This window comes from Anoplopoma fimbria, chromosome 11 (genome assembly GCF_027596085.1).
Source record: "Anoplopoma fimbria isolate UVic2021 breed Golden Eagle Sablefish chromosome 11, Afim_UVic_2022, whole genome shotgun sequence".
Taxonomy (NCBI): Eukaryota; Metazoa; Chordata; class Actinopteri; order Perciformes; family Anoplopomatidae; genus Anoplopoma; species Anoplopoma fimbria.
The window spans coordinates 5,707,097-5,731,431 of record NC_072459.1 but is presented as its reverse complement, the minus strand read 5'-3'; the positions used below and the strand labels follow the sequence as shown (position 1 = coordinate 5,731,431).

General features: G+C 41.6%; 1 protein-coding gene across 1 annotated transcript; it reads left to right on the top strand.

The window, feature by feature from the left end:
- The first annotated feature begins 916 nt into the window (after nt 1-916).
- Nucleotides 917-23,455, top strand: cacng3b (calcium channel, voltage-dependent, gamma subunit 3b). The gene is made up of 4 exons (XM_054607849.1): nt 917-1,133; nt 17,327-17,410; nt 20,535-20,675; nt 22,944-23,455. Exons 1-4 carry the CDS (start codon nt 917-919, stop codon nt 23,453-23,455), a joined length of 954 nt encoding a protein of 317 aa, XP_054463824.1.
- The last annotated feature ends 880 nt before the right edge of the window (nt 23,456-24,335 follow it).

Here is a 24,335-nt window from a genome sequence, read left to right as displayed (position 1 = left end):
GTTTGTGGGCTTTATTCAAGCGGCCATTCAGCCAGTAACTCAGCAGGAAACCAAGCAAGGAGGATAAAGAATAAATACAAATAAAAACATATGTCTGCACTGTGAGAGAGAGAGAGAGAGAGAGAGAGAGAGAGAGAGAGAGAGAGACATCCTTCACCGGTCATCAGTGAGGGGTGAGCCGCCTCCCTTGACTTAAGCTGTGCGGTTACATCCCGCAAGAAAACAAACTAACCTCCTCCCTCCTTTTTTTTTTTTTTTGGGTTTGTTTGTTTTAAAAAAGATGGAGCTTGGCTGTTAATGGTTAACAGATTGACTGATAAGGGAGCTGTGTCGGGGAAGCAGAAGTTGAGAGGAAGAGGAGGAGGAGGAGGATAAAGAGGACAACGGAGGAGGAGAGGATCGTCCTGCTCTTCACCCCGGGACTAAGGAGAGAAGGAGAGAAGGAGAGGCGGAATGTGGCATCGCCGTTCTCCTCCGCTGTGACTGGGGCAGCAGCGTCGGGCAGTCGGGGACAACCGGTGGTCGTTAAACCTCCGGTGTGCGCTGTGTGTGTGTGTGTGTGTGTGTGTGTGTGTGTGTGTGTGTGTGTGTGTGTGTGTGTGTGTGTGTGTGTGTGTGTGTGTGTGTGTGTGAGGGTGGTGGTGGTGGTGGTGGTTTTTTGATGCTCCCTCCCACCTTCCCACCCTCTGCCACGAGCCTCCTGTCAAGTAGCCCACTCCATCTTATACAACCACCCATATCTCCATCATTAGTATTATTATCATCATTATTATTATTATTAATGCTTCTGTTGAACCCTTCACACCGAGTCTCCAAATCTCGCGGGATATATAAAAAGAAATAAATTAGAGAAGGAGGGTGAATGTAACGCCGAGCCGGAGCGGAGCAGAGATCAGGAGACTCAGGAGCCGCCTTTATGAAGATGCTGATGTGTGACCGCGGCGTCCAGATGCTGGTGACGACGGTGGGCGCGTTCGCCGCCTTCAGCCTCATGACCATCGCCGTCGGGACCGACTACTGGCTGTACTCGCGCGGGGTCTGCCGCACGAAGAACAGCGGCGACAACGACACGAGCCGCAAGAACGAGGAGGTGATGACGCACTCCGGCCTCTGGCGGACCTGCTGTCTGGAAGGTACGTGATCAGTCTGACTGACTGGCTGACTGACTGTCTGTGTGTGTGTGTGTGTGTGTGTGTGTGTGTGTGTGTGTGTGTGTGTGTGTGTGTGTGTGTGTGTGTGTGTGTGTTTGATCTGTCTTGTGTATCCCTGTGTGTGTTAGTATTTATCTTTCTCTGCCTCATGCACACACATAACACACATATTCCTGTCTGTCTAACACCAGAGGAGCATTGGTGTACCCAGTGTGTGTGTGTGTGTGTGTGTGTGTGTGTGTGTGTGTGTGTGTGTGTGTGTGTGTGTGTGTGTGTGTGTGTGTGTGTGTGTGAGTGTGACAGCATCCCATAATCCCTTGAGATTCAATTCTTAAGAAGCTGTCCCTTTCCCCGAGTACCGACCTTCCTCTCCTCTGCATCATAAAACAGAATGACAGACTAAGTATTGATCTGCTCTGGTTTGTCGTCACACTGTAAGAGCTGATTGTACAAAATAAAACACCAAACAGGCACAAACACTGTTGTTGTTGTTTTTTTTATAGCCAGCCAGCTGCACCGCCAACAAGTAACCATGGGTCTGGTCTGCACGCTGTAGCCGGGACTCCTGTGTCGTTTAGGAATGTGCTCTTTTGAAGCCATCTTGTTGTCTTGTCGTTTTTTGGGGGAGCCAGGAAACACGGATACAGGCCGTGCGGCGTTGAGCCTTTAGGCTGGTGCTGGGATGTGGTGTGCATTTTTTGGCAACCGTTAGAGCTGAGAGAGACCTGTCGATTCATGACAACACTCCTAAATTACACAATGATTTTAAGCCATAATGCTCATTACATGCTGACCAACATGCACAGTGACCGGTGAGAAAATTGAGAATAATGCGTTGTGGAGAAATCCAAGTTTTTGGGTTGGGTTCCTCCATTAACCTGTGGTCATTACAAAGGACTGACTCTTCCACATTCGTCACACAGGTGTGCTGTTTGTTGCCTGTTCCTGCTGCATCAATGCCATTGTTTTAAACCTTAAACCTCCTTAAAAGTCCCACCTGTTAGAAATAATGTAACACTGTTGCAGCTTCACCTGTAACAACGTAACGTTAGTGCTATTTTCAGTGCCAATCATAAGTATATTACTGTGATGTAATCTACTGTTTGAGTTTTCTCAAACTGGCGCTTCTTGTTCGTTCCATGTGCTTATTTTGCATCATTTAATTATTTAAGTGAGACCATAAAACCCCCCCAAAATTGCCTGGTTAAATCACTCTTTATTTACTCAGTAACTCTGATGTCACTTGGCCTCAGAGACGCGTTCCCACCACACTACATTGTCTGTAGCTTCATGTAGCTTGACCACAGTTATGGATCAACTCTCTGGTTCGTGAAGCCGTCTGATTTACAATCCTCGAGTGTCGTGGTTTATCCGTTGATCTTGAAAATCGAAACCTTAACCTAAGTCAAGGATAGACGGGGCGGGGATAATAGGATGCAGGTAGATAACTAGGATAAGATGGATTAGATCAATTTAAAGAGGTAAAGTGGCCCCTTTTTATTTGGGTTTACTTTTTAATTGCTAAGCAGTGAAAGCGTCATTTATTCCAGCATGTTTATGAGGGCACAGATAGGTGGATGTGTCTGTGGGGCTTCTTGGTGGTGCATCACCTCGGCAAGAAGTTTGGGGTTGCAAAATTGGTGTGTGTGTGTGTGTGTGTGTGTGTTGTGTGTGTTGTGTGTGTGTGTGTGTGTGTGTGTGTGTGTGTGTTATAGATTAGAGCCTGGGTCTTGACCTTGGCTGCATGTCGTCCTCTTTCTCTTCACCGTTCCTGTTGTCTTCCCTATGGAATCTTGAATGAAGCCAAGATGCCACAATATGATTTTAAAATGTGTTTTTTTTATTGTCAGACCAAAATCAAATAATTTGTCTCCAACCAAGAGTTCCAGACAAATCCATAAAAACCTACAAAACATTTTAAAATGGCTCTAAATAAGGCTTTTATGCAGCTATTTATTGACTCATGGCCGTCTTTCTCAGTGTCGCCAGTTAGAGCTGGTTTCCGGCATTAAGTTTGGTGAGAAAAAAGAGCGTTGGGCTGGTAGTTGAAATTTTGGCTGCTTTTGTCATAATTTTGCAGTGGTTTTGGCAATATTGTGAGAAACATTATTACCAAACAAGGTGTCGTTTTATGGTCAAAAACAGGTACACATTTCAGTAAACGTTGTTGTGTCCGTTCACTCATATTAATGACTTGAAATATTTGATTGACATGAGTTGCATTAAATTGTCGTTGGGGCCTACTTAACATTTCTTTGGTTATTTGATTTTTTGTATGAAGCTTTGTATGCTTGTGTTTTCTGTTGCACATCTAATGGTTTCACTATTTTACAAAGTTCTGGCAAGGTGATGATTTGTGCTGTTTTTTATTGAATTGCACTGGTCTTCTCACAGTAATAGTTACAGATTTCTTGGTAGCAGTATCATGTTATTAATGCATCCGCTACGACAGGGCTGCCATCCCAGCAAACCAAAAATCCCAACCACATGATTGGATATGTCTCCAGGATAATGACACATTTTGTAGTTGGGATGGGACTCTTTAAGCTTAGACAAACAAACTCTGTGGTTAAAAGAGCTGTCAGTTCATGATTCTGAGCTATTTACTGAACAACAACAGCTGGACTCAAATGCAGCAACACATAAGTCCTGCCTTGTGTCATAGCTTAAAGCCCAGGTGACTCTTGGGTGTTTTGGTGGCTAGCTGGGTAACAGTGGAGCTGTTTTAGGGCGTGTTTTACCTCTTTGTCCAGCTGTTTTCTCCTTCTTCTACTCTTTGTGCTCAGCTAGGTTAAACATGTATTTGACCAATCTTGCTACTAGGTTTTACTAAGAGTCGATCGGTGGACATATCGGTCATTTTGATCTTAGTTCACTAAGATTTCTTTAGCCGATAAGCCTGTTTTTATGCTGTTTTAATGCTCAATGACTTATTTCCAAGAAACTTATGAACACATCTATGGTGAACACACAATTTTCAGTTGTGCTTTGGTGGAGAAACTCAGTTTTAAAGATCTGTCGATAAAATCAACAAATCATAGAAATTGTTTTAGTGTTAGTCGAGGACAACCTTACTTTTCCGTTTTAAGACAACAAACAAATATATGATTATTCCTTTAAACCGGAGGGTGAGTTGCCTACCACCTGTATGGGGTCTAATACACTGTAAATAATTTGACTTTCGTCCTCTGGAGATTGTTTGCAGAGGGGCTCGAAAACTTTTCAATGTTTTCAATTACCATTTAAAAGATGCATTGCCTCTGGTAGGAGCGTGTGTGTGTGTGTGTGTGTGTGTGTGTGTGTGTGTGTGTGTGTGTGTGTGTGTGTGTGTGTGTGTGTGTGTGTGTGTGTGTGTGTGTTTGTGTGTGTTTGTGTTTGTGAGAGATGCAGCCAGACATAACCATCTCATTCTGGGGGGCAGAGAAGGCTATTACAGGGCCAGATGGTGCAGGTATAAGGCTTTATTGAACACACAGACTCATTTACACACACACACACACACACACACACACACACACACACACACACACACACACACACACACACACACACACACACACACACACACACACACACACACACACACTGGCTTGTAATTGAATGAATAAATAGACAAATTCCAGGATATTCCCAAGCCATCAAACTAGCACAGCTGTGGGAGCAGCACGCCAAGTTAACACAATGTCAGTGCATGCACACGTGCACAGACGCACATGCGATAGACACAGATGCACACACACACACACACATCTAAAGCAAATTAGTCTTATCTCATTCTGCCCGTCTTACTCTTCGCTCATTCCCTGGGTCCCTGGTTGTGACGGTTTCATAATTCATAAACACCTCATAAAGTGACAGGAAATGGATGTCTCTGACTCGTGAACATGTGGCCTTGCAGTCTGCCTGACATCACAGAGTGAGTGACTGAGAGATGGAGGGGGATAGAAGAACATCATGTATGCAGTGTTCTTACAGTAAATGTAAAGAGCGGTCATGCATATGAACTGTGCGGGAAAAAGCGTACAGCGCATTTTTTACACTGACATGTTGGACAAGAGGAAGAAAGCCTTCAAGAATCATCCCTTTTAAAAATATATATATAAAGACGGCTATTGCACCAAACATAATTCATGAGCTAATCGGGAAATATGTGTATTTTCTGTGGTGTTATCGGGAATCTTGTGTACTGTGATGACTTACGATTCCATTTACACATTGCTGCCCGGCAAAAAAGCTACAAACCATCCTTTCTTTGACAAAGGAGAAATTAGTAGAGCCCATAAAGCAGCATTGGTTCCCATGACGGAGGATGGAGTTTGCTGCAAAGTCTGTCAGACCTCGTCATGACATGTCCAGTTTTCAGTTATTATTTTCTGTTTTATTTTGGTAAGCTCACCTTTGCTTCTCGTTTCAGATACTTCACTTCCTGCCTGTGAGATTGTTAGCCCCGCCCCTGATTGTTTTTACCTGTCACTCCTTATCCCCCCTCTCTTTTCTTAGTGTATTTACTCGGTGTGCTCCCTTTTGTCTCAGTTATCCATAGTTCACGATCCAGCCTTCTCTTCCCTGTCACTTCCTAGTGTGAATTAGACCTTGGATCTGTATATTTAGACTATATTTTTGCCAATAGTCCTTTTGGATTACCTGTGTCTGTTTTTGGACTAACCTCCTGTGCACCGAACCCTGTTTTCTGGTAAAGACTTTTTATTTTATCTGCCCTGTGAGTCGCACTTTTGAGTCCATGTCTGTCGGGGCCCTTGTTACAGACCGGACATCCCAGACTGTCTTTTATCAATTTGTGCAAAGCATCAGCATAACTTTGCTGCAAATTGTTACAAAGCATTCACAGTCTCTCTTCTTAAATGTTCTCTGCTCCTTCCACGGAAAAAGTCTAAAAGTAGTAGAGAAAGACGAAAGCAGAATAAGCACAAACATACAAAAAATATAAATAAAATGAATAATTAACCAAATCTCATTGTTTTTCCAGAAAAATATTACTGCAACACATACCTGCAAATCTTTCTCATGAACGCCTGTGAATATATCATATTGTCTATGGGTCTTGTTACTGTAAGTGCTGTGTGCTTTAACGTGCCATTTATTCCTGATTGTATCTCTTCCCACTGACAGTTTGTGTTTGGTCAGGTTGGGTTTTCTTGCGTGCAGTGAATGTGTTAGTGTGTGTCTGTGCAGGTGTACTGAGGTGTTAAGTTCCCCACTGTGATAAATGAGCATGAGAATGCCAGGAAATGAGTAGAGGAGGGAGGAGGTAGAGCATGAATGAAGAGAGAGCAGAATGTGCATGAATGAAGCTGGGGAGATGGGGTGGCAGGTGATGGATGAGCTGTGCATGGCCTCTGTTTCAGGTGAATCTCCGGGGAGTGTTTGACCACGCCGGGGATCTAAATGATCACCTGGTAATAGAGAGAGGGAGGAGGGCTTTAAACCGAGATGGGGACAAAAATGATCGAGTGGCTGCGGGAGGAAGGAGAGAAGGAAGGAGGAAGATGGAGAGCAAAAGGAGGAGGAAAGGGCTGTCGGTAAAAGTTTGAAAATAAAACAAATAAACAGGATGAAGACAGATGCACTGTGTGGATGTTTGATTTATTTGTATGGAGCTTTTTATGCTTGTGTTTTCTGTTGCACATCTAATGGTTTCGCTATTTTACACATGTAGGTTCTGGCAAGGTGATGATTTGGGCTGTTTTTTATTGAATTGGTCGTGTTTTAGGTTGTAATTGGGCTAAAAACTGTCAATCTGATGTGGCAACACTGGTCTTTCACAGTAATAGTTAAAGATTGCTTGGTAGCAGTATCATGATATTAATGACACAGACGTTTCCACATATCCTTGTGTGCCTTTTACTCTGGAGCTGTAAAGGGAAATCTTACTATAACAGCAAACATTTGGTGCATCCCAAATCTTTTCCTCGCATCCCTCCCACCGCGGATAGATGGAGCGACGCAAGGAAAAGACACAAGCGAGTGAAACATGGACGTCGTTTGAGAGATAGAAGTGTTCTTTTATCTTGTTTGGGGAACACAAAGTCCATTAAGAATTGGTTTTCTACATTGGGTGTGTAAGAACTGCCTCATTTCTTTAATGCTTAAGTGGCTGATTTGGTGCAAATTGCTGCAGCCTGGTTCAAAATCTTGTGGACAACTTCCCCAGAGAGAGTTGAGGCTGTTATATCAGCGTGTTATTGTCCATCGTTTTTTTTGGAATGAGATTTGGTGTCTGATGTTGGCAACACTGATGTGGCTGGATGCTAGACACAAGCATGTGTGAGAGAAGATGAAAGAGAGATTGGAAAGGAATGAATGGATGTTTTGGTAATGAGAGTAGAGGAAATGAGGAAGAGTAAAGGAGGAAGGATGAGACGATTTGAAACAGAAGCAGAGAAATGTTGCAGAGACAGAGAGAGAGAGAGAGAGAGAGAGAGAGAGAGATATTGAACACGGGCGTTTGAGGAAGAACAGAGTGAGAAAAGGGGTGAAGAAGAGAGAGAGATAGAAAGAGGAGAGGTGTGCAACCAAGCAGAACCTGTCCCGTTCTCTTTCATCAGCCATCACCGTGGAAACTAGCCTCTTCCTCTCTCTCTCTCTCGCTCCCCTTTTCCCTCTCCCCATCTTCTCTCTCCTTCGCCTAGAAAGAGGTAATCAGAGAGAGTGAGCGAGGTAGAGACAGAGAGACGCACAGAGAGAGAGAGAGAGAGAGAGAGAGAGAGGGTAAGAGGCACAGTCACCCACACTGAGCTGTCAGAGGCGCTCCGAGGAAACAAGCAGTCCAATTTGCTCTGCTTTTCAACTTCCTTTCCTCTCCCTTGCTCACTCCCTCCTCCTCCTCCTCCTCTCCTACTTTCTAGTTGACAAAATGCTATATATCCTGCATGTGTTTGTGTGTGCATGTGGCCGGGTTGAGACGGGCCACACACATGCAGCTTTAGGACTACACATCATCTGATTAGGGGCAGCTCTCCTGGGAAACGAGACTGTTCTCACCACAATAACAACAGCATTGGATATTTGTTCCAATGCCTGAAACGAGCCTTTTGTTTGAGATTTACTGACACAGACCAACTGTAACGACGGAAAAGCTGCGGTGCAAACCGGGTTCCCTGTTTGCATCTATTTCATTGGGTGGTTTGTTTGTTTCTGGTTTCTTTTAACCATGACGGCGTTCAATTCCTAACCTTTAAATTGTTTGTAGTCACGCTAGCAACAAGCCTCTAGGCGAGGTGATGTCTGTCTGTGGGTCGGTCCATCACTTTGCTCCCAGCTGAAATATCTCACCAGCTATTAGAGGCATTGCAATAAAAAAATTATACAGACATTCATGGTTCCCAGATGATGTCCCTGATGACTTTGGGGATCCCCTGAAATGTTCTCTAGTGCCACCATGACGATAAAATTGTTGGGTTTGAGTGGAATGTCTCGACCAATATTGGATAAACAACCATGAAATTTGGTGCACACATTCATGTTCCCATCTGGATGGATTGTAAGAAGTTTGATGAACCAGTCTAGTGGCATCGTCAGGTCAAAATTTGTATTTGTACAATACTTTGGTTTACTACAAAAATACCTTGGAAACTTGGCATTCCCACTTACCTCTGCTGTATTTTGTGTTTAGTGCTAATAAGCAAATGTAATCATGCTAACGTGCTAAATTAAAATGTTGAGGATGGTAACCATTACCTGTTAAAATCACCATGTTAGCATTTTAAAGCGCATTTAGCTCAAAGCATCGCTGTGCCTAAGCAGCCTCACCCTGTAGACTCTTAGTCTTGTTTTTGCTCTTCTCTGACCAGTAACTGTGGCCATTCAGGAAAGCATCATTTCAATAAATGACCTGTTTTGTAACTTAGTACGGAGAACGTGTTGCTGGGAACACATTTGGTGTTACTGCTGTGTTTATCTGCATTTCCATTCTGGAGAAACGCAAGTCCTTTAACCTCACTGGGCTTTGTTTTGCGTTGGCATAGTTGTTACAGATAAATATGTTTCTATAATAATTAAGGGAATATTAGTGGAGTGGATCTCAAAATGTTTGTCATGCTGAAAAACATCTGTGCCCCCTCACATAAACTGAATCAGCTGCAGAATTTGGAAAACTCATAACAAAGAGCTTATTCTATTATGTAGAAAATAGAGTGCATTTCTCTGTTTGCACATATTGTTCATGGTTTACTGATGTGGAAATATGCAAGGTCACTTTTGCCCAAACTGCTAAAGCTTTTCTACACAAAAGACTCAAAGTTCTCCAGCTAAATTAAAAGTAAAGCTGCGAGAAAGATAAGCTTCCTCTCATTTTTGCTTCAAAAGCAACACCTGATTTCTCCTCCCTAACTGTCAAACACCAGAGATCTATTGGTTGAATACTGTTACTTCAATTGTTTATTGTTACTTCAGTGTTTGACCTGTAACTCTGCTGTACATACTGTGTGTGTGTGTGTGTGTGTGTGTGTGTGTGTGTGTGTGTGTGTGTGTGTGTGTGTGTGTGTGTGTGTGTGTGTGTGTGTGTGTGTGTGTGTGTGTGTGGACAGAGTTAGATCAAGGACAAATCGCTGGCACCGCATGGCCAGCTCGTCACAATCGTGGGGGCATCTGGACACACAGTGTTGTTTGTGTTCGTCTCTCTTTTAACCTTGATTTGAGGCACTATTTTTTTTCAGTGTTTGGTATGCATACTGCATTATAAGTAGAACTACACAAATACAGAAGGCAAATATGACACATATATTTGAAATTATACAGTTTGTAATCTGGTCAGAATTGTCTATTTGTGATATAACAATATAGTTTGATAACGTTTCAGTGTGTAATTTATACTGATTGTACAAAGAGTTTAACTGGATTTTCTGTTCTGGCAATTTGATGATTATACAAATAGGACTATTAATATATTTTATGGCTAGCCTTGAATTTATTGAATAGTTTTAAATGCAATTTTAACAAGAGTTGCAAACTTCCAGGAATAATAAAGGTTATAATTTTCCATGTGAAAAATAAAAGGGAATAAAATGGAAAAAGATATGCATTATTCCCTGACCTAACCTTTGCTTGGGAAGTTTACCGACCCTAGTTTCAGCTGAAAAAAGAAGGTTAAATAAGATGATATAACAGATCGAAGGAAGACAACAGAGAGTAAGTTATAGACAGCAGTGAGCGAAGGAGAGACTGAGGAGAGTGAGAAAGAGGTATGAAGGTGCAAAAAGAGGAAGTGAGATGTGGGGTGAAGCTAAATAATAAAAGTGTGTCTGTAGCCCGGCACTCTTAAGAACAGCTAACAGTTAGTCTGGAGGCAGTGAAATGGAAAGTGTTTCTGCTCTACCTCTCGTCTGTTAGCTCGTGGACTCGCTGTACTACTGTTTTCATACATAACATTAAGATGTGTGTGTGTGTGTGTGTGTGTGTGTGTGTGTGTGTGTGTGTGTGTGTGTGTGTGTGTGTGTGTGTGTTGTGTGTGTGTTCTGTGTGTGTTTCTGTGTTTCTCTCCAGAGCTGGAAACTGTATTGCGTAAATGTTTGTTGATGCTTTAAAAATATATTTATGTAGCTGTAAATAATATATATATGACAATGAAATGTTCCCCTCGCTTTACTGTTTTTTTTTTTTTCTTTCTAAATATACTTTGACCTCAAGGTTTTACGACTTACTACGAAACGATAGCACGCAAGAGGAATGTGCATGTGCATGTTCAGATGTGCATGAAGTGACAGCAGCAGTATACTGGGCCCAGTAGGAGAAAGTAAACCACATGACTCAATGAGACACACACAGGCAGACAATCCTGCACATACTGGACTCCCATCCCCATTTGCTGTGTCCCATAATGCTTTGCTGCAACTGTGGTCGCAGCTGCCCTCAGGCCACGTTGACCTTTGTGAGGCAAATGTCTCCTGATAGATGCTCCCTGTGTGTGTGTGTGTGTGTGTGTGTGTGTGTGTGTGTGTGTGTGTGTGTGTGTGTGTGTGTGTGTGTGTGTGTGTGTGTGTGTGTGTGTGTGTGTGTGTGTTGTGTCATTAGTTTGCTGTTAATTAGACTGAAAAGGAAAAAAAACCCAGTAAATTTCCGGTTTCTTCTTTGTCACATTCAGCACACATACATACACCCACACACACACACACACACACACACACACACACACACACACACACACACACACACACACACACACACACACACACACAATTGCTGTTCGAAATGAGGGGGCAAAGAAAACTGTTGCGAATGTTTTCCAAGGTTTTTCACCCCACATTTATCCCAAGAGAGGCAAAATAGTATTTATTCATGGGCAGAGATATACAAAATGTAACTTAACACTGAATATGTATGGTTGAGTTTGTGAATGTGAATGTTTTTGGGGAGATCCAAACCTATGGGGATGGTGGTGGTACGTAACAGTTAGGGCTGGGTATTTGACACCTTTTAAGGTATTGACCCAGATAAACCAGTACCAAGTTGTATCAAGTTTTTCCAGTCAAACTTGACCTGCATTCAATTATTTTTGTGCCCAGATCTAGAAAGAAACAGAGGGATGAGCTTTATGCTTCTGCGACAATGTGCCACCGCGGGTCTATTACTGTATCTGTATCCCTTTAAGGGTACTTGTATTGGTACTATCATTGTACTTTTTGAAATGATACCCAGCTCTGGTAACTGTTGTGCTTAATATATTACCTATATATTACCTATGAATACCTATGATGAATACACTTATTGTAAGTCGCTTTGGATAAAAGCGTCTGCCAAATGACTGTAATGTAATGTAATGTAATTTTGTAACCCTAAACTTGCATGAAACGGTCTAGAACCCACCCACATACTCACACACCCCATGTCCTTGTTACTGTGTACTAGTTAATGTGCTCATTATCACAAGCATTTTTAAAGCGCTATCAGTATATATAAGTGTAGATAGGAATCAAGCTAGTCTACAGAAATGTATCCTACTGTGACCAGACCTCTTATGGTTATGTTTGTAAAATAGATAATCTCCAAGCTGTTTCCTCCATGCTGTTATAAAATTAAAGTCAAGCTTTTTCCAAAGACCTCTTCTTTATGGTTCATCTTGATGGTGTTTATTCTGCCAACTCGCGATAGTAGGAGCAGATCCCAGTTTGTCTTGTTTGAGTTGTAATAAAACTGGAAGAGGGAAGTTAGCATATAAGCAATAGGGTCTAGTTGTCCATATTACAGGTATATTTTTAGGTTAAAAGGCATCAGTCTAAGAGTCATTGGTATCAGTTTGCTTTCCTGTAAGTTTACCTTTAAGTCTCAACTGTGACAGAATCAATAGGAAGTAGTTTAAAAAATGTTTGGCAGAGAGGATGAAGGTCATTAAAGAAGAACATCGTCTGCATATTGTTAAACCTTATGTTCTGCACCACCGTTTTTCGTTTTTTATAAACAGGTTGCCATGAATCGCTATGGTGATAATGCTAAGAATGGGTAACTATGTCTTGTTTCACACTGTGAATGGAACTGTTTTATTATTTATATAAACAAAAGAGATCCAGTGGGTCCAAATCCAAACCTTTAAAGAACACTGAACAACTTAATAAAAGTTCTTTTTTTAACTTCATCTGATCAGGCAAAATAAAATTGGGAATGACTGATATCATTTTGCTGTTTACATCTGATAATGAGGGAACTGCTGCTGTAACTGATCTTTGTCCTTCAGTGTGGGTGAGACGGTCTCTTGGTGATGTATCGAGGAAAAGGCTTTAATGCAGTAACCTCTGCAGCGGTGAACAACTCATCAATATCTACTACTTGTGTTGCATCTTAATAAGGGGTATTAATTAAAAGGCTCTTATCAGTCATGGAGTGTGTTAACATGGGCATGAGTATTGCAGTTATGAGGCTTATTTCGGTTTTGATCTCATTGATCGACATGTTTACATGAGCACAGAAAATGTAGATGTAGTTATTCATATCTCCGTCTACATGATAAGTACTCGTATCCCGGTTACTGATTATTGCATTATATTTGCTCATGTGCCTGTGATGTTTACAGAAACAAACACTTCTCTCATAAAATGTGTTGTGATGCAGATTAGGTTTTAGCATTTGTATATTGAGTTAAAGTGTTTCAACCCGTTTGATGAATGTAATGAATTCAAGGAGGAGCTTCTGTGCAATGTCGACAATGAATGAAAGACATGCACTTCCACTAAAATACTTAATTAATTTTGCTGTCAGGTTATAGATGGTCTTTCTCTCTCTCTGTCTACTCTGGAGGTGTTCTCCTGAGCCAATAATCTTAGTGATATTTAAATAAACCATTGCAACATGAAGTCCTAATATTATTGAAGTTAAAATTTACAGGATAACCAGTCTGAATTAATATTTGTCACAAGGGAAAATGGTGATGTTGAGTAAGCAGATGTCAAAGGAAGAAGGTTGATAGAGACAAAACTAACCAGGAAAGACAAGTTAGATAGAGGAATGTAATCTGATCTACAGTCTGCTATAGTGCTGGGTTTTGTTGGCAGCTTTTTAATTCATAAAACAATATTTATCTGTCTTTTCAAGCCAGTCTGTGCTGTGATAAGTTTATTGCCAAACTGTTGCTCATCTACAACACATTGTTTGTGTGTGTGTGTGTGTGTGTGTGTGTGTGTGTGTGTGTGTGTGTGTGTTTGTGTGTGTGTGTGTGTGTGTGTGTGTGTGTGTGTGTGTGTGTGTGTGTGTGTGTGTGTGTGTGTTGTGTGTTGTGTGTGCGCTGTTCGATGAGATCATAGGCTGGTCATGACACTTGACACAAGTCTGTGCGACAGCTACTGACTCACTGTCTGATACAGCATTTGGAGGTAGCTGTAAAAAACTTCATCGTGGGCTGAGAAATGTATGACGCAAGTACATCCACCTACACACACACACACACACACACACACACACACACACACACACACACACACACGCTTGGTTGCGGAAGCTTGGCGGTGATGATGTATTTGGAGACTGACAGTGGTACCTGTATCTGTTCTGTTGATATAGATTGATATTCTGCTATCTGGTGCTTTTATTGGCATTTTTTTAAATTTCATTGGGAGATGATGCGACCATATTTTGTGTGTGTGTGTGCGTGCATGCATGCGTGCGTGTTTTAAAGATTCCCTGTTTGTTACTCACACATTATCATGATGAACATGCTGACCTGGAGGTCAAACACACCAGTCTTAATGACTCTGCCTGTGTGTGTGTGTGTGTGTGTTGTGTGTGTGTGTGTGTGTGTGTGTGTGTGTGTGTGTGTGTGTGTGTGTGTGTGTGTGTGTGTGTGTGTGTGTGTGTGTGTGTGTCTTGGTGTGAGAGAGATAAAAGCAGCCATCTATCTCTCTGTTCCTGCCTCCCCATCCTCTATGTTCGTGTGTGTGTGTGTGTGTGTGTGTGTGTGTGTGTGTGTGTGTGTGTGTGTGTGTGTGTGTGTGTGTGTGTGTGTGTGTGTGTGTGTGTGTGTGTGTGTGTGTGTATCACCTCATTGGCATCTCATTGTGTGAAGCTGTTTGGAGCTCTATACATCAGGATGGTTTGATACATTAAAAGGCAGAGAGCTCACAAATCCCACAAAAAGGGCGTATCCAACAATAAATTGATCTGACTGAGAAGTGCTGTCTGTCTATAGCCAGATATGACTGATTCCACTGTGTCATGAAATTCGCATTTGGAACTCACAATCAATTTTATTTTATATTTATCCTCATTATTACTTTCCCACTTCCTCTCCGTCAGTGTTTTGGTTCAATTTGTAAAAAGAAAAAGAAAAAGTAAGTTTAACAAAATCTTAATTAAAGAGGTAAAAATGAAACCCCAAAGAATGGTTTACATTTTGTACCTTGTCATTTGCAAGAGCCTTCATCATTTCAAGTTTTTTTTATTGGTTTTAAAAGGTTTAACCCAAAAGTTAACCCTTGTACAATTGAAACCATATACTTTAAGATATACATCTTCAATAGGAACAATGGACTTGGGGCTGACAGCCACAGACAGGGAAGGGAAGTCACAAAAAACTTAAAAAACAAACTAACATATTGTTAGTTTTGGTTTTCTGTGGGGGAATTTCTTCTTAATAAATAGATTTAAGGCTGCAATTATTTCATTATTTCCATTATAAATGAATCTGTTAATTATATTCTTGATTAAGTGATTATTCTTTCGGTCCATTAAATAATAGAAAAATTGTGTAATTGGATTAACAAAATTCAAAATAGTTTTTTTAAATCATGTGTGTACAGTGAGAATAAAAAATCCATGAAGAACCAGCATTTTTAGCCGAAAAAATCTGAAAATGATTACTGAAAGTCTGCAAAGGTTAAGTGTGTAAAGATGATACTATCATGTGTGTATTTGTTGAACTAGTGGCACATCTATCAACGTGGCAAAACACACTTTGATTCATATGAAAGTTTAACAGATTATTACTTGAAATGAAATCTAGATATCAAACACCATAAACGCCTTTCTTGTTAATCAGCGTGTCAGTCAGAGGTTAGTCGCTATCTCCGACTGCGTGAGCTGGATGAATCAATTTATGAATGATTTTTCCGAGTGTGGGTGCTGGAAAGAACCTCTTCATATGCAAATAAGCAATTAGGGATGAGTCGTCCGTTGTTTCGTCGCCAGCCTCTATCCTCCCGTTTCTCTCCGATCCTCCCGTACAGCTTTAACCACCAAACCTCTTTCAACCAGCACTTCCTCTCTCTCTCTCTCTCTCTCTCTCTCTCTCTCTCTCTCTCTCTCTCTCTCTCTCTCTCTCTCTTCATCCTCCTTCATCTCCCTTTCTCTCCTCTTCCCCTTCATCCCACTTCAGTCCTCCCCCTCCTCTCCCCCGGTCCTTTTCCTTTTCTCTCTCATATATCCCCCGTGGTGTTGACCATGTGTGAATGGGACTGAATGATGGGTGGGAATGGAGCTACATGCAGTGTACACACACACACTCACACATCTGTGTGAGTGTGTGTGGGTGTGGAGGACTTGTACAAAGGAGGATGAGTCACTCTTTGCCTGACACACGGCACGCTCGTAGGAGACTGCATCCTAGTCAATACAACACACACACACACACACACACACACACACACACACACACACACACACACACACACACACACACACACACACACACTGAGATACACTGACATAAACAAGAAGGCTTTTACTTACATGCATGATTGATAGTGTTCATGTATCAGTTTAATGAGCTGGGTTGATGTGTGTGTTCACGTGATGTCTGTATTTTAGTGGCTGTGTGTGTTTTTGTAATCAACGGGGCAATTGTGTGTGTGTGTGTGTGTGTGTGTGTGTGTGTGTGTGTGTGTGTGTGTGTGTGTGTGTGTGTGTGTGTGTGTGTGTGTGTGTGTGTGTGTGTGTGTGTCATAAGGCTTTTCATTGGTGTTTCCCTCACATACCCTGAAGGCTACAGCTCTGTCATCTCTTCTCTCTCTCTCTGCTGTGGTTTTTTTTGGTGCATTTGATGTATATATTCATGTCTGTGTGCAGCAGGATGTGAACATGTTCACTTTCCTGAAAATGTGATCTGATGCAGTAAAATCACAGGAGAAGATGAGTGATTATTGATTGACAAAAGCAATCACGCTCCATGTTTTCTATTGCTATTGTATTCGACATTCTCATGAGTAAATAAGTGATTAATCGTTTGATCAGAAACAGAATGACAAACATACATTAATGTGCATTATTGAATGTGTTTAGATACTGATAACCAACAGAGCTAGTGGCTAGGGCTGCCCGTTCTTAGACGATTAGTCAACCGATCGATTGTTTTTGTTCTTGGTCGACCAAGATCGCTTTAGTCGATTTGTAATTTTTTATGCTTTTTCATGCTGAATGACTTATTTCCAAGAAACGTAGGAGCACATATCTGGTAAACGGAAGATCTAAAGTGGTGCATTTGTGTCATTCTTAACGGTTTCTTTGACAGTTCTGTCTGTCTGACGATTAAATCAACTCAATTAGACGACAAAATTGAACGAGTGTTGAACGGCCACTAAAAACTTAGCAAATGTCAAGTCTTCCCCTTTCTGCATGGTTTATGATATTCCAAATAAATTGAAACCCAGTCCTGTAGAACATAAAACAAATATTATTAAATTTTCTCATGTTGAACGATAAAGACCTGAACTGAACTCATTTGTGTTTCTCCTCCTCAGGAACATTCAGAGGTGTGTGTAAGAAGATTGATCACTTCCCGGAGGACGCGGACTATGAAGCAGATGCTGCTGAGTACCTCCTACGTAAGTTTGATGATTTAAACATATATTTATCAGTCAAACCTATTGACAACCTTTTATCTGGTGTCACTGTCAGGCCCAGATTTCTATGAACACAAAGGGATAAACATTTCTAGTGCTACTAATGCCAGGGATTAATCAATCTTGTTTTGCCCCATCCATTATTTTGATAATGTGCTAAACTCTACAACCACTCGAGTGCAGACACAGAGTACAACTCAGTTTTTCAAGAGGATATGCGCAAATGTCACAACGCCGACCTTTTCAAGAAGGTGGTTGAAGTAATGAAAGAGGGAGGCGAATAAGTTAACCACATGTTACACAAGTATGCAGGGCTGCATGTAAACGTGAATGTTTGAATATTCGTTTTCATTAAATATGTAAACAGCCTATAGGAATATTATCTTTTTTGGAATACGGGCAAAAACTGGAATATTTTGTGGGTGTAAATGCAGTAATTGAGACCGATGTGATAACAGAACACTAGAAATCATTATCAATAATAGTAAGTATACTTACTTATTTCAATGTGGAGGGTTAAAAGTTGAATCGATCGATTGAATTGGTCACTCGCTAAGTTCTGTCCAGCTTAGTTACCGTTGCTATGCGTGTCAAGCTTTCTGTTCCAGCGCTTATGCAGTTTAAAATGATAAAGAGGGCAGATTCACCAAATACAACTGTCACTAACAGATTTAATCAGCTGTAGCTCAATAATTAAGCTAACATTTGCTCCATGAGTTGGTTAAAAACTGTCTCCGGCAGACTTTTTATGGTCCCAGACGGTTTGTTTTATATTGAGAATTACATATAACAAGGGTCTTCATTTTGCACTTGATGGATTTGTACATGATATCACACTAAAAGACAGAAGGCCATAGCTGCATGTTGCAAAAAGTCAGCTTTTGATCATGAATGTAGAAGATAAGAAAATAAAGAAACGGTAGCATTGTTCTTGTTTTGCTGTGCACAGCTAGTGATTCATAGTGTTACATGTATGATGAGGAGAAATGTGAGATCGTATTACATTCCAGATGGATGAACAGAGCGTTTAATGGAAAGAACAAGGGATAGAAACAGATGTCACAGTGTTATAAGCAAATACATGAGAAAATGGCAAAGGAGAAAGGAGGGCTCACATTTACAGAGTAAACAGGATGCAGCCACACAGATAGAGGATGGTTCAGTAGGAAACAGAGAGGAGGGGGCTCGTTCTGTTCGTTCTCACACAGTAAACACAGAGTAAAGATGGACGGAGAGAGAAAACGGTAACAACAACAACAAGAAAAAAAAGAAAAAAAGAAAAAGGGTAAAATGGATTCAGCCTGTGCTTCTTTTTCATTGCTCCACTGAACACAGAGCAACATCCCCAGAGGCGGCCAATTAGATCACAGGCCTCAGAGCTGGCCAGCCAATGGGGAGCGGGGACCTAGTGACCGGCATTTCATACAGCCCAGGGGTGTGGGCCACGGGGGGCGGGGCTTATACGCTCTGACGCACAACACCACTGGTCACTGCGGCTGTCCGTCATGCTGGGAATGTTTTGGAACGCAAGAAGCGTAAAGAGAGGCGATTCAGAAACACAAACATTTATTGAATCTTTTTTTTCTAATACACCTGTGAAGTATGGGTGCACATCAGCTGTTCAACACGTCTAAACACACGCAGCGCTCAGGTCTGCACGACAAGCTGTTTGCAAATATCCTTCAATATGTTACCGAGTCATCTACAAATATGGGGTTCTGACAAATATTTCACTCCTCCTGCAGCCTCGCTTCCACTTTCATCATCTCTGCTATTCATTATTTTTCACCCTGCATATGTGTCAGCGCGACTCTCCATCTGTCTTGGTTTCTGTCCATCTTCTTCCTCTACATCCATCTCCCTCTCTGAAGAGAGGCCTCTGAATGCTTTAACATGTTCTGGATTCAGACTCGGTCAACCGTGTAGCAGCACACTGGCCCATGTGTGTGTGTGTGGCCCATGTGTGTGTGTGTGTGTGTGTGTGTGTGTGTGTGTGTGTGTGTGTGTGTGTGTGTGTGTGTGTGTGTGTGTGTGTGTGTGTGTGTGTGTGTATTCAAAGTGACACATTTTTCATTATTTTAGCTCTGCCCTCCATCAAAGTGGATTTGAAATAACTCAACGACTTTGACGTTGATGTTCTGACTTTCAGCTTAGAGTGTTCGCATCCATCCGTGTAGGAATTTTGACAGTGTTTAAAGCAAACCAGCAGATTTACTACAAAATGGGACTAGAGGCTGGTATTGTTTTCCATTTTTGAACTTTAATACACTATATAGCAAGGTCTCAATATGAATCTAGTCATTGCAACATCTTGACTTTATAGAAACGGTTGGTAGATAATATAATTTTTTTAAGTTCCCACAAGTGCAACTAATATTGGAATAAATAATTGAGGCTCCAAGTGCTAAACATATTGAACTATTTACATTTTTACAACCTTTCCTGTCCTCTCTTCAATGCTCTGTGTTCAGCAGCTTGCAGTACAGTTGTTTTTTTCAAGTGACTGTTACTGTCAGGCGAGTGAATCATGGCTTCCCAGTTGTGCTTGTGAGAAAAAGAAAATTCTTTAACAGGATCTGGTTAGTGCAAATAGTTTTGTGTTTAGTGTTTTTAAGGAAATATCGCAATTTTAAGATTCATGATTCGTGATTTTTGTGGGCAAAGAATATTTTACACACTTAAAACAAACCCAAAAATTGCATCAATCACAGACAATTTCATTCCTTTTAGGGCTTGAGTACTTTCAGTGCTCAAACGATGCAACATTTTACATACTTATGACATAATAAAGTTTAAAATGTGTCTCAGACACACACCAAGATGATGGTCAAAGGGGCTTTCACCAAATGACGAATGAATGATGAACGGGTGAATGATGAATATGATTTGTCGATTGTTGCAGCTACTGAATGTTTTTGGCGTCAGTGGAGTAAATAAATAAGGAGGCAGTTTTTGGAATATGGCCAAACATAAACATATTAATATCTGTCTTCAGGGTCATTCTGCAGAGCATGAAAGGCCACATCTTTACACAGCAAAAATATTTCGTACCTTTTTTTAGTTATACACATAACGTAACACTCTTCGTGTGTGTGTGTTTTCACAGGTGCTGTGCGAGCCTCCAGTATCTTCCCCATCATGAGCGTGGGGCTGCTGTTCCTTGGAGGACTCTGTGTGGCCGCCAGTGAGTTTTACCGGAGCCGACACAACGTCATCCTCAGCGCAGGAATCTTCTTCGTCTCTGCAGGTCCGTCTGCACTGCATGTTTCTTTTTGTTAGAATACAGTGTCTTTCCTTTTTTGTATCGGTCATCAGAGCACAAGTGTACATAAAGTAGGCCCGGTATTTAGAGCAAGGAGGTGTTGTTCTTCACTGAAGGACACATCTTTTTCATATTGATTATATTGGTTCTCAGAAAAAAACGTATATGTACGTCGTATTGATTTTTTTGTTTGCTAATGCCGCTGATGAAATGTTTTGTATTGTTTTTTTGTTTGTATTGGGTTTATTTATTTACTTATTTATAATTTATTTGTCTTTGCAGTGGCTTGTTTTCCCTACAGGAGAAAATAGGTTCTTAGTATCAAGTTTTAAATTAGATTAAAAGGAGCAGCTATGTTTAATCTGATCACTCTCCCAAAACAAGGAGAGTGATCAGTTGTTGTCAATCAACAATAAAAATTAAAAAAAGTATATTGAAGTATATTACTTTCACCATTTTTTAGATTTTAATTATTGATATAATCCCAGAATTAAAAGAATAAATAATGAGTCCTCCGTCAGTTCACCAAAAATGTAACTACAGACTTTGGTGCAGCAAGCTGAGATATGTAAGCATACTGATGCTCATCTCCATGACAACACAGTTAAACACAACATAGCAGCCATCTTAGCTGCATAACCAGCCACACTTACACAATACCCCGACACGATTCAAACACGTCTGATCTCCAGGAATTTCTATAATTCAAATTTTAAATACAATAATGCTGCTTTTGAGAGGGCAACAAGCGGCTGCTGTATGCATGTGTGTGCGTGTGTGCGTGTGTGTGTGTGTGTGTGTGTGTGTGTGTGTGTGTGTGTGTGTGTGTGTGTGTGTGTGTGTCAATGAGTGTGTGTCACTACTGTGGAGCGACTCTAAACAGAGGAGGTGCAGCACTCAAATATTTGCAGAAGGAGCCCGTCAGGCATCTAAAGCACACAGAAGTGTCTGTGTGAGTGAGGAAACCGGGCACAGCAGCTGATTAATCAATCAGCAAGAATACCATGATGCCGCTGTGATGCACTGCGAGGGTGTGAGCGAGTCAACACACATTCATGCTCACACACATAATCTATCACACGGCTGCTGACACTTGGTCTTCCATAAACACACACACACACACACACTTGTGCTCTTGCCCCTGACACACACACACACACACACACAGGGCTGTATGGTAATTGCTGTTCAGTGGGATGTGTAGGGTCCCATTGGGTTTTGTAGTAAATTCATGGAGCCAAATTGGTAATTATTTACCACAATAGTGTGGGGCTGATTCTGGTTAATTACAGCTGGCTAATTGTCCCCGTTCTGTGCGTTCCACCACACTGCATGAGCACTGTATTCTGGACTAATGATATGGAATAAGAGCGCCCAGCTGTGTGCAACGACGCTCTCTGAAGCTCTCCTCCCGCTACTTTGCTTTATTTCGTTTTGGCCGTCTCCCCGTCGTCCTCGTCTCTACTCGTTTCTCTCAAATCTTGGCTCTGACATTTTTTCTTTCCTCAAATATTCATTCACTTGTACTCTCACTAATCTGCTGCTTTATTGTATCTTTATCTGTGTCGGTTTGTCCTCCACTTTGGTTCAGACTGAAATACCTCAATAGTTTTTTATATAACTTCCTTCAAATCCCTTTCTTGATGATTAGTAATTACTTTTTATCCCTTAACTTTCCATTTAGCTCCAGCAAAGTATTAATTTGTCCAATGCCTGCTAAACCAATGGCATTAGATGCAAACATGCAAAACCAATATGTTGACTATTGTGAGAATTGTAGTCTTCTTCTGCATTGACTGTACATTTGTTTGTTGTTTTCTTTTAGTGACGGATCTCTGTCTCTTGCAGTTTTTGACGTGTGCTGTTTGTCTGGATGAGTATGGAGTCATAGGAGTGACATTATAAAAAAATAATCTGTGAATGAATGAGAATTAATCAATTATATTATATAAAAATTTGAATAAATACATACAGATAAATGAACTAATTTATTTGGGGAAAATTAAAAAATATTTTATATTATATTTTGTTGTCTTTACATTTTGACATTTAATTATTCTTTTATTTACTCTTTAAATTATTTTATTTATTTATCTTTATACTTTCCCATATATTTTCTTATTCTTTTACAGATGTATTCTTAATTATGATACTCCTATGACTCCATACTGTTTGCCTGGATGAGGAGGTCACCCTTTCACCCTTTCCACTTCTATCTCTTAACGTTTTTCTCTTTCTTTCCTTCCCGTCCAGGTCTCAGTAACATCATAGGGATTATAGTCTACATCTCCGCCAACTCGGGTGACCCGGGTCAGAGCGACAGCAAGAAGTCCTACTCCTACGGCTGGTCTTTCTACTTTGGCGCCCTCTCCTTCATCATGGCAGAGATGGTGGGCGTGCTGGCCGTGCACATGTTCATCGAGAAGCACCGCAAGCAGCGGGCCAAGTCCCGCACCGAGCTCATCAAGAAGTCCGCCTTCAGCCGCATCCCGTCCTACCGCTACCGCTTCCGGCGTCGCTCCAGCGTGCGTTCCTCCGAGGCCCCGAGCCGCGACACCTCACCGCTGGGGAAAGGCGGCTACACGGGGCCCGCCGCCTCCGAGATGCCCATGTACACGCTGAACCCACGCGAGGCGGGCAACGCCGGCACCAAACCCGGAAGCGGCATGGGCGGGCTGCTCAACTCGGAGAGGGAGTTCCTCCAGAGCAGCACGCTCACCAAAGACTACAGCAAGGACCCCAACCGCAGGACCACGCCCGTCTGAGAGGTGCTGGCTGCAGCTATCGCCCAATCAGAGTATCAAAGAGAAGGATGAGGAGAAATATACAGGGGGAGTGCAAGCTAAAGCAGGGGACGCACAGGGTTACGTGGGGGGGGGGGGCGGGGGTTTGATAAACTACGACTGTGAACTGTGAACTTTTAGCCTTTGAACTGTGAATCCTGAGCCCTGTGAGAGATTCAGTGTGTGTAGCAGGGTCGGTTTTGATGGAGAAGTTGTTCCCAACTCCACTTTACCACATATCACTGTAGTTATACCTGTAACTCCTTACATATGAAGGCACATTCAATTTATGTCCATGAGTGTTATGTTCATAAATTGGCTTTTTTTTCTCGAGGGGGAAAACGGGATTTGACCCAAGATCAAAAAGCATATCGTAAGTGGTTTGCTGTTTGGGGCAACTTCTCCTAAAAAAATTTAAATAATGTGAACTAAAGGAGAAGGGGAAAGAGGTGAGAGACTCTGTGTGATCTTTGACCTTTTGACCTCTGTCCTCCCGACCTTTTTGGGGTAGCAGTTGGATTAGTGCAGGGAACAGCCTCAGAGCTCCGAGCTGTCTCTCTGATGACGATGCGGTTTTAAAAAAGTGTGGACGTTAACACCTCAGGATCGGGATTGATTCATTTTCAGTTCAGCTGGATTCAAAATATAAATCGAAGATGCAGTTTGTCTATTTATGGCGGCACATTTGTGGCACTAGTTATTATTTTCTTATACATATTGTATATATAACCTCCTTTCATATTGATTGATGGAAAAGCTCTCTTCTTAACAGACTGAACTGAAACTGAGTTGAGCTCGTTCTTGGTAACATGAACCCCCATCTCTCTGATCCCAGGTCAGTTGTTCAACCCTGCATAGTGTT

Coding starts and splice junctions, on each gene's coding strand:
- cacng3b (XM_054607849.1), top strand. CDS start 917: ATGAAGATGCTGATGTGTGACCGCGGCGTCCAGATGCTGGTGACGACG. Junction 1,134..17,326: donor GCGGACCTGCTGTCTGGAAG/GTACGTGATCAG, acceptor TCTCCTCCTCAG/GAACATTCAGAGGTGTGTGT. Junction 20,676..22,943: donor AATCTTCTTCGTCTCTGCAG/GTCCGTCTGCAC, acceptor CTTCCCGTCCAG/GTCTCAGTAACATCATAGGG.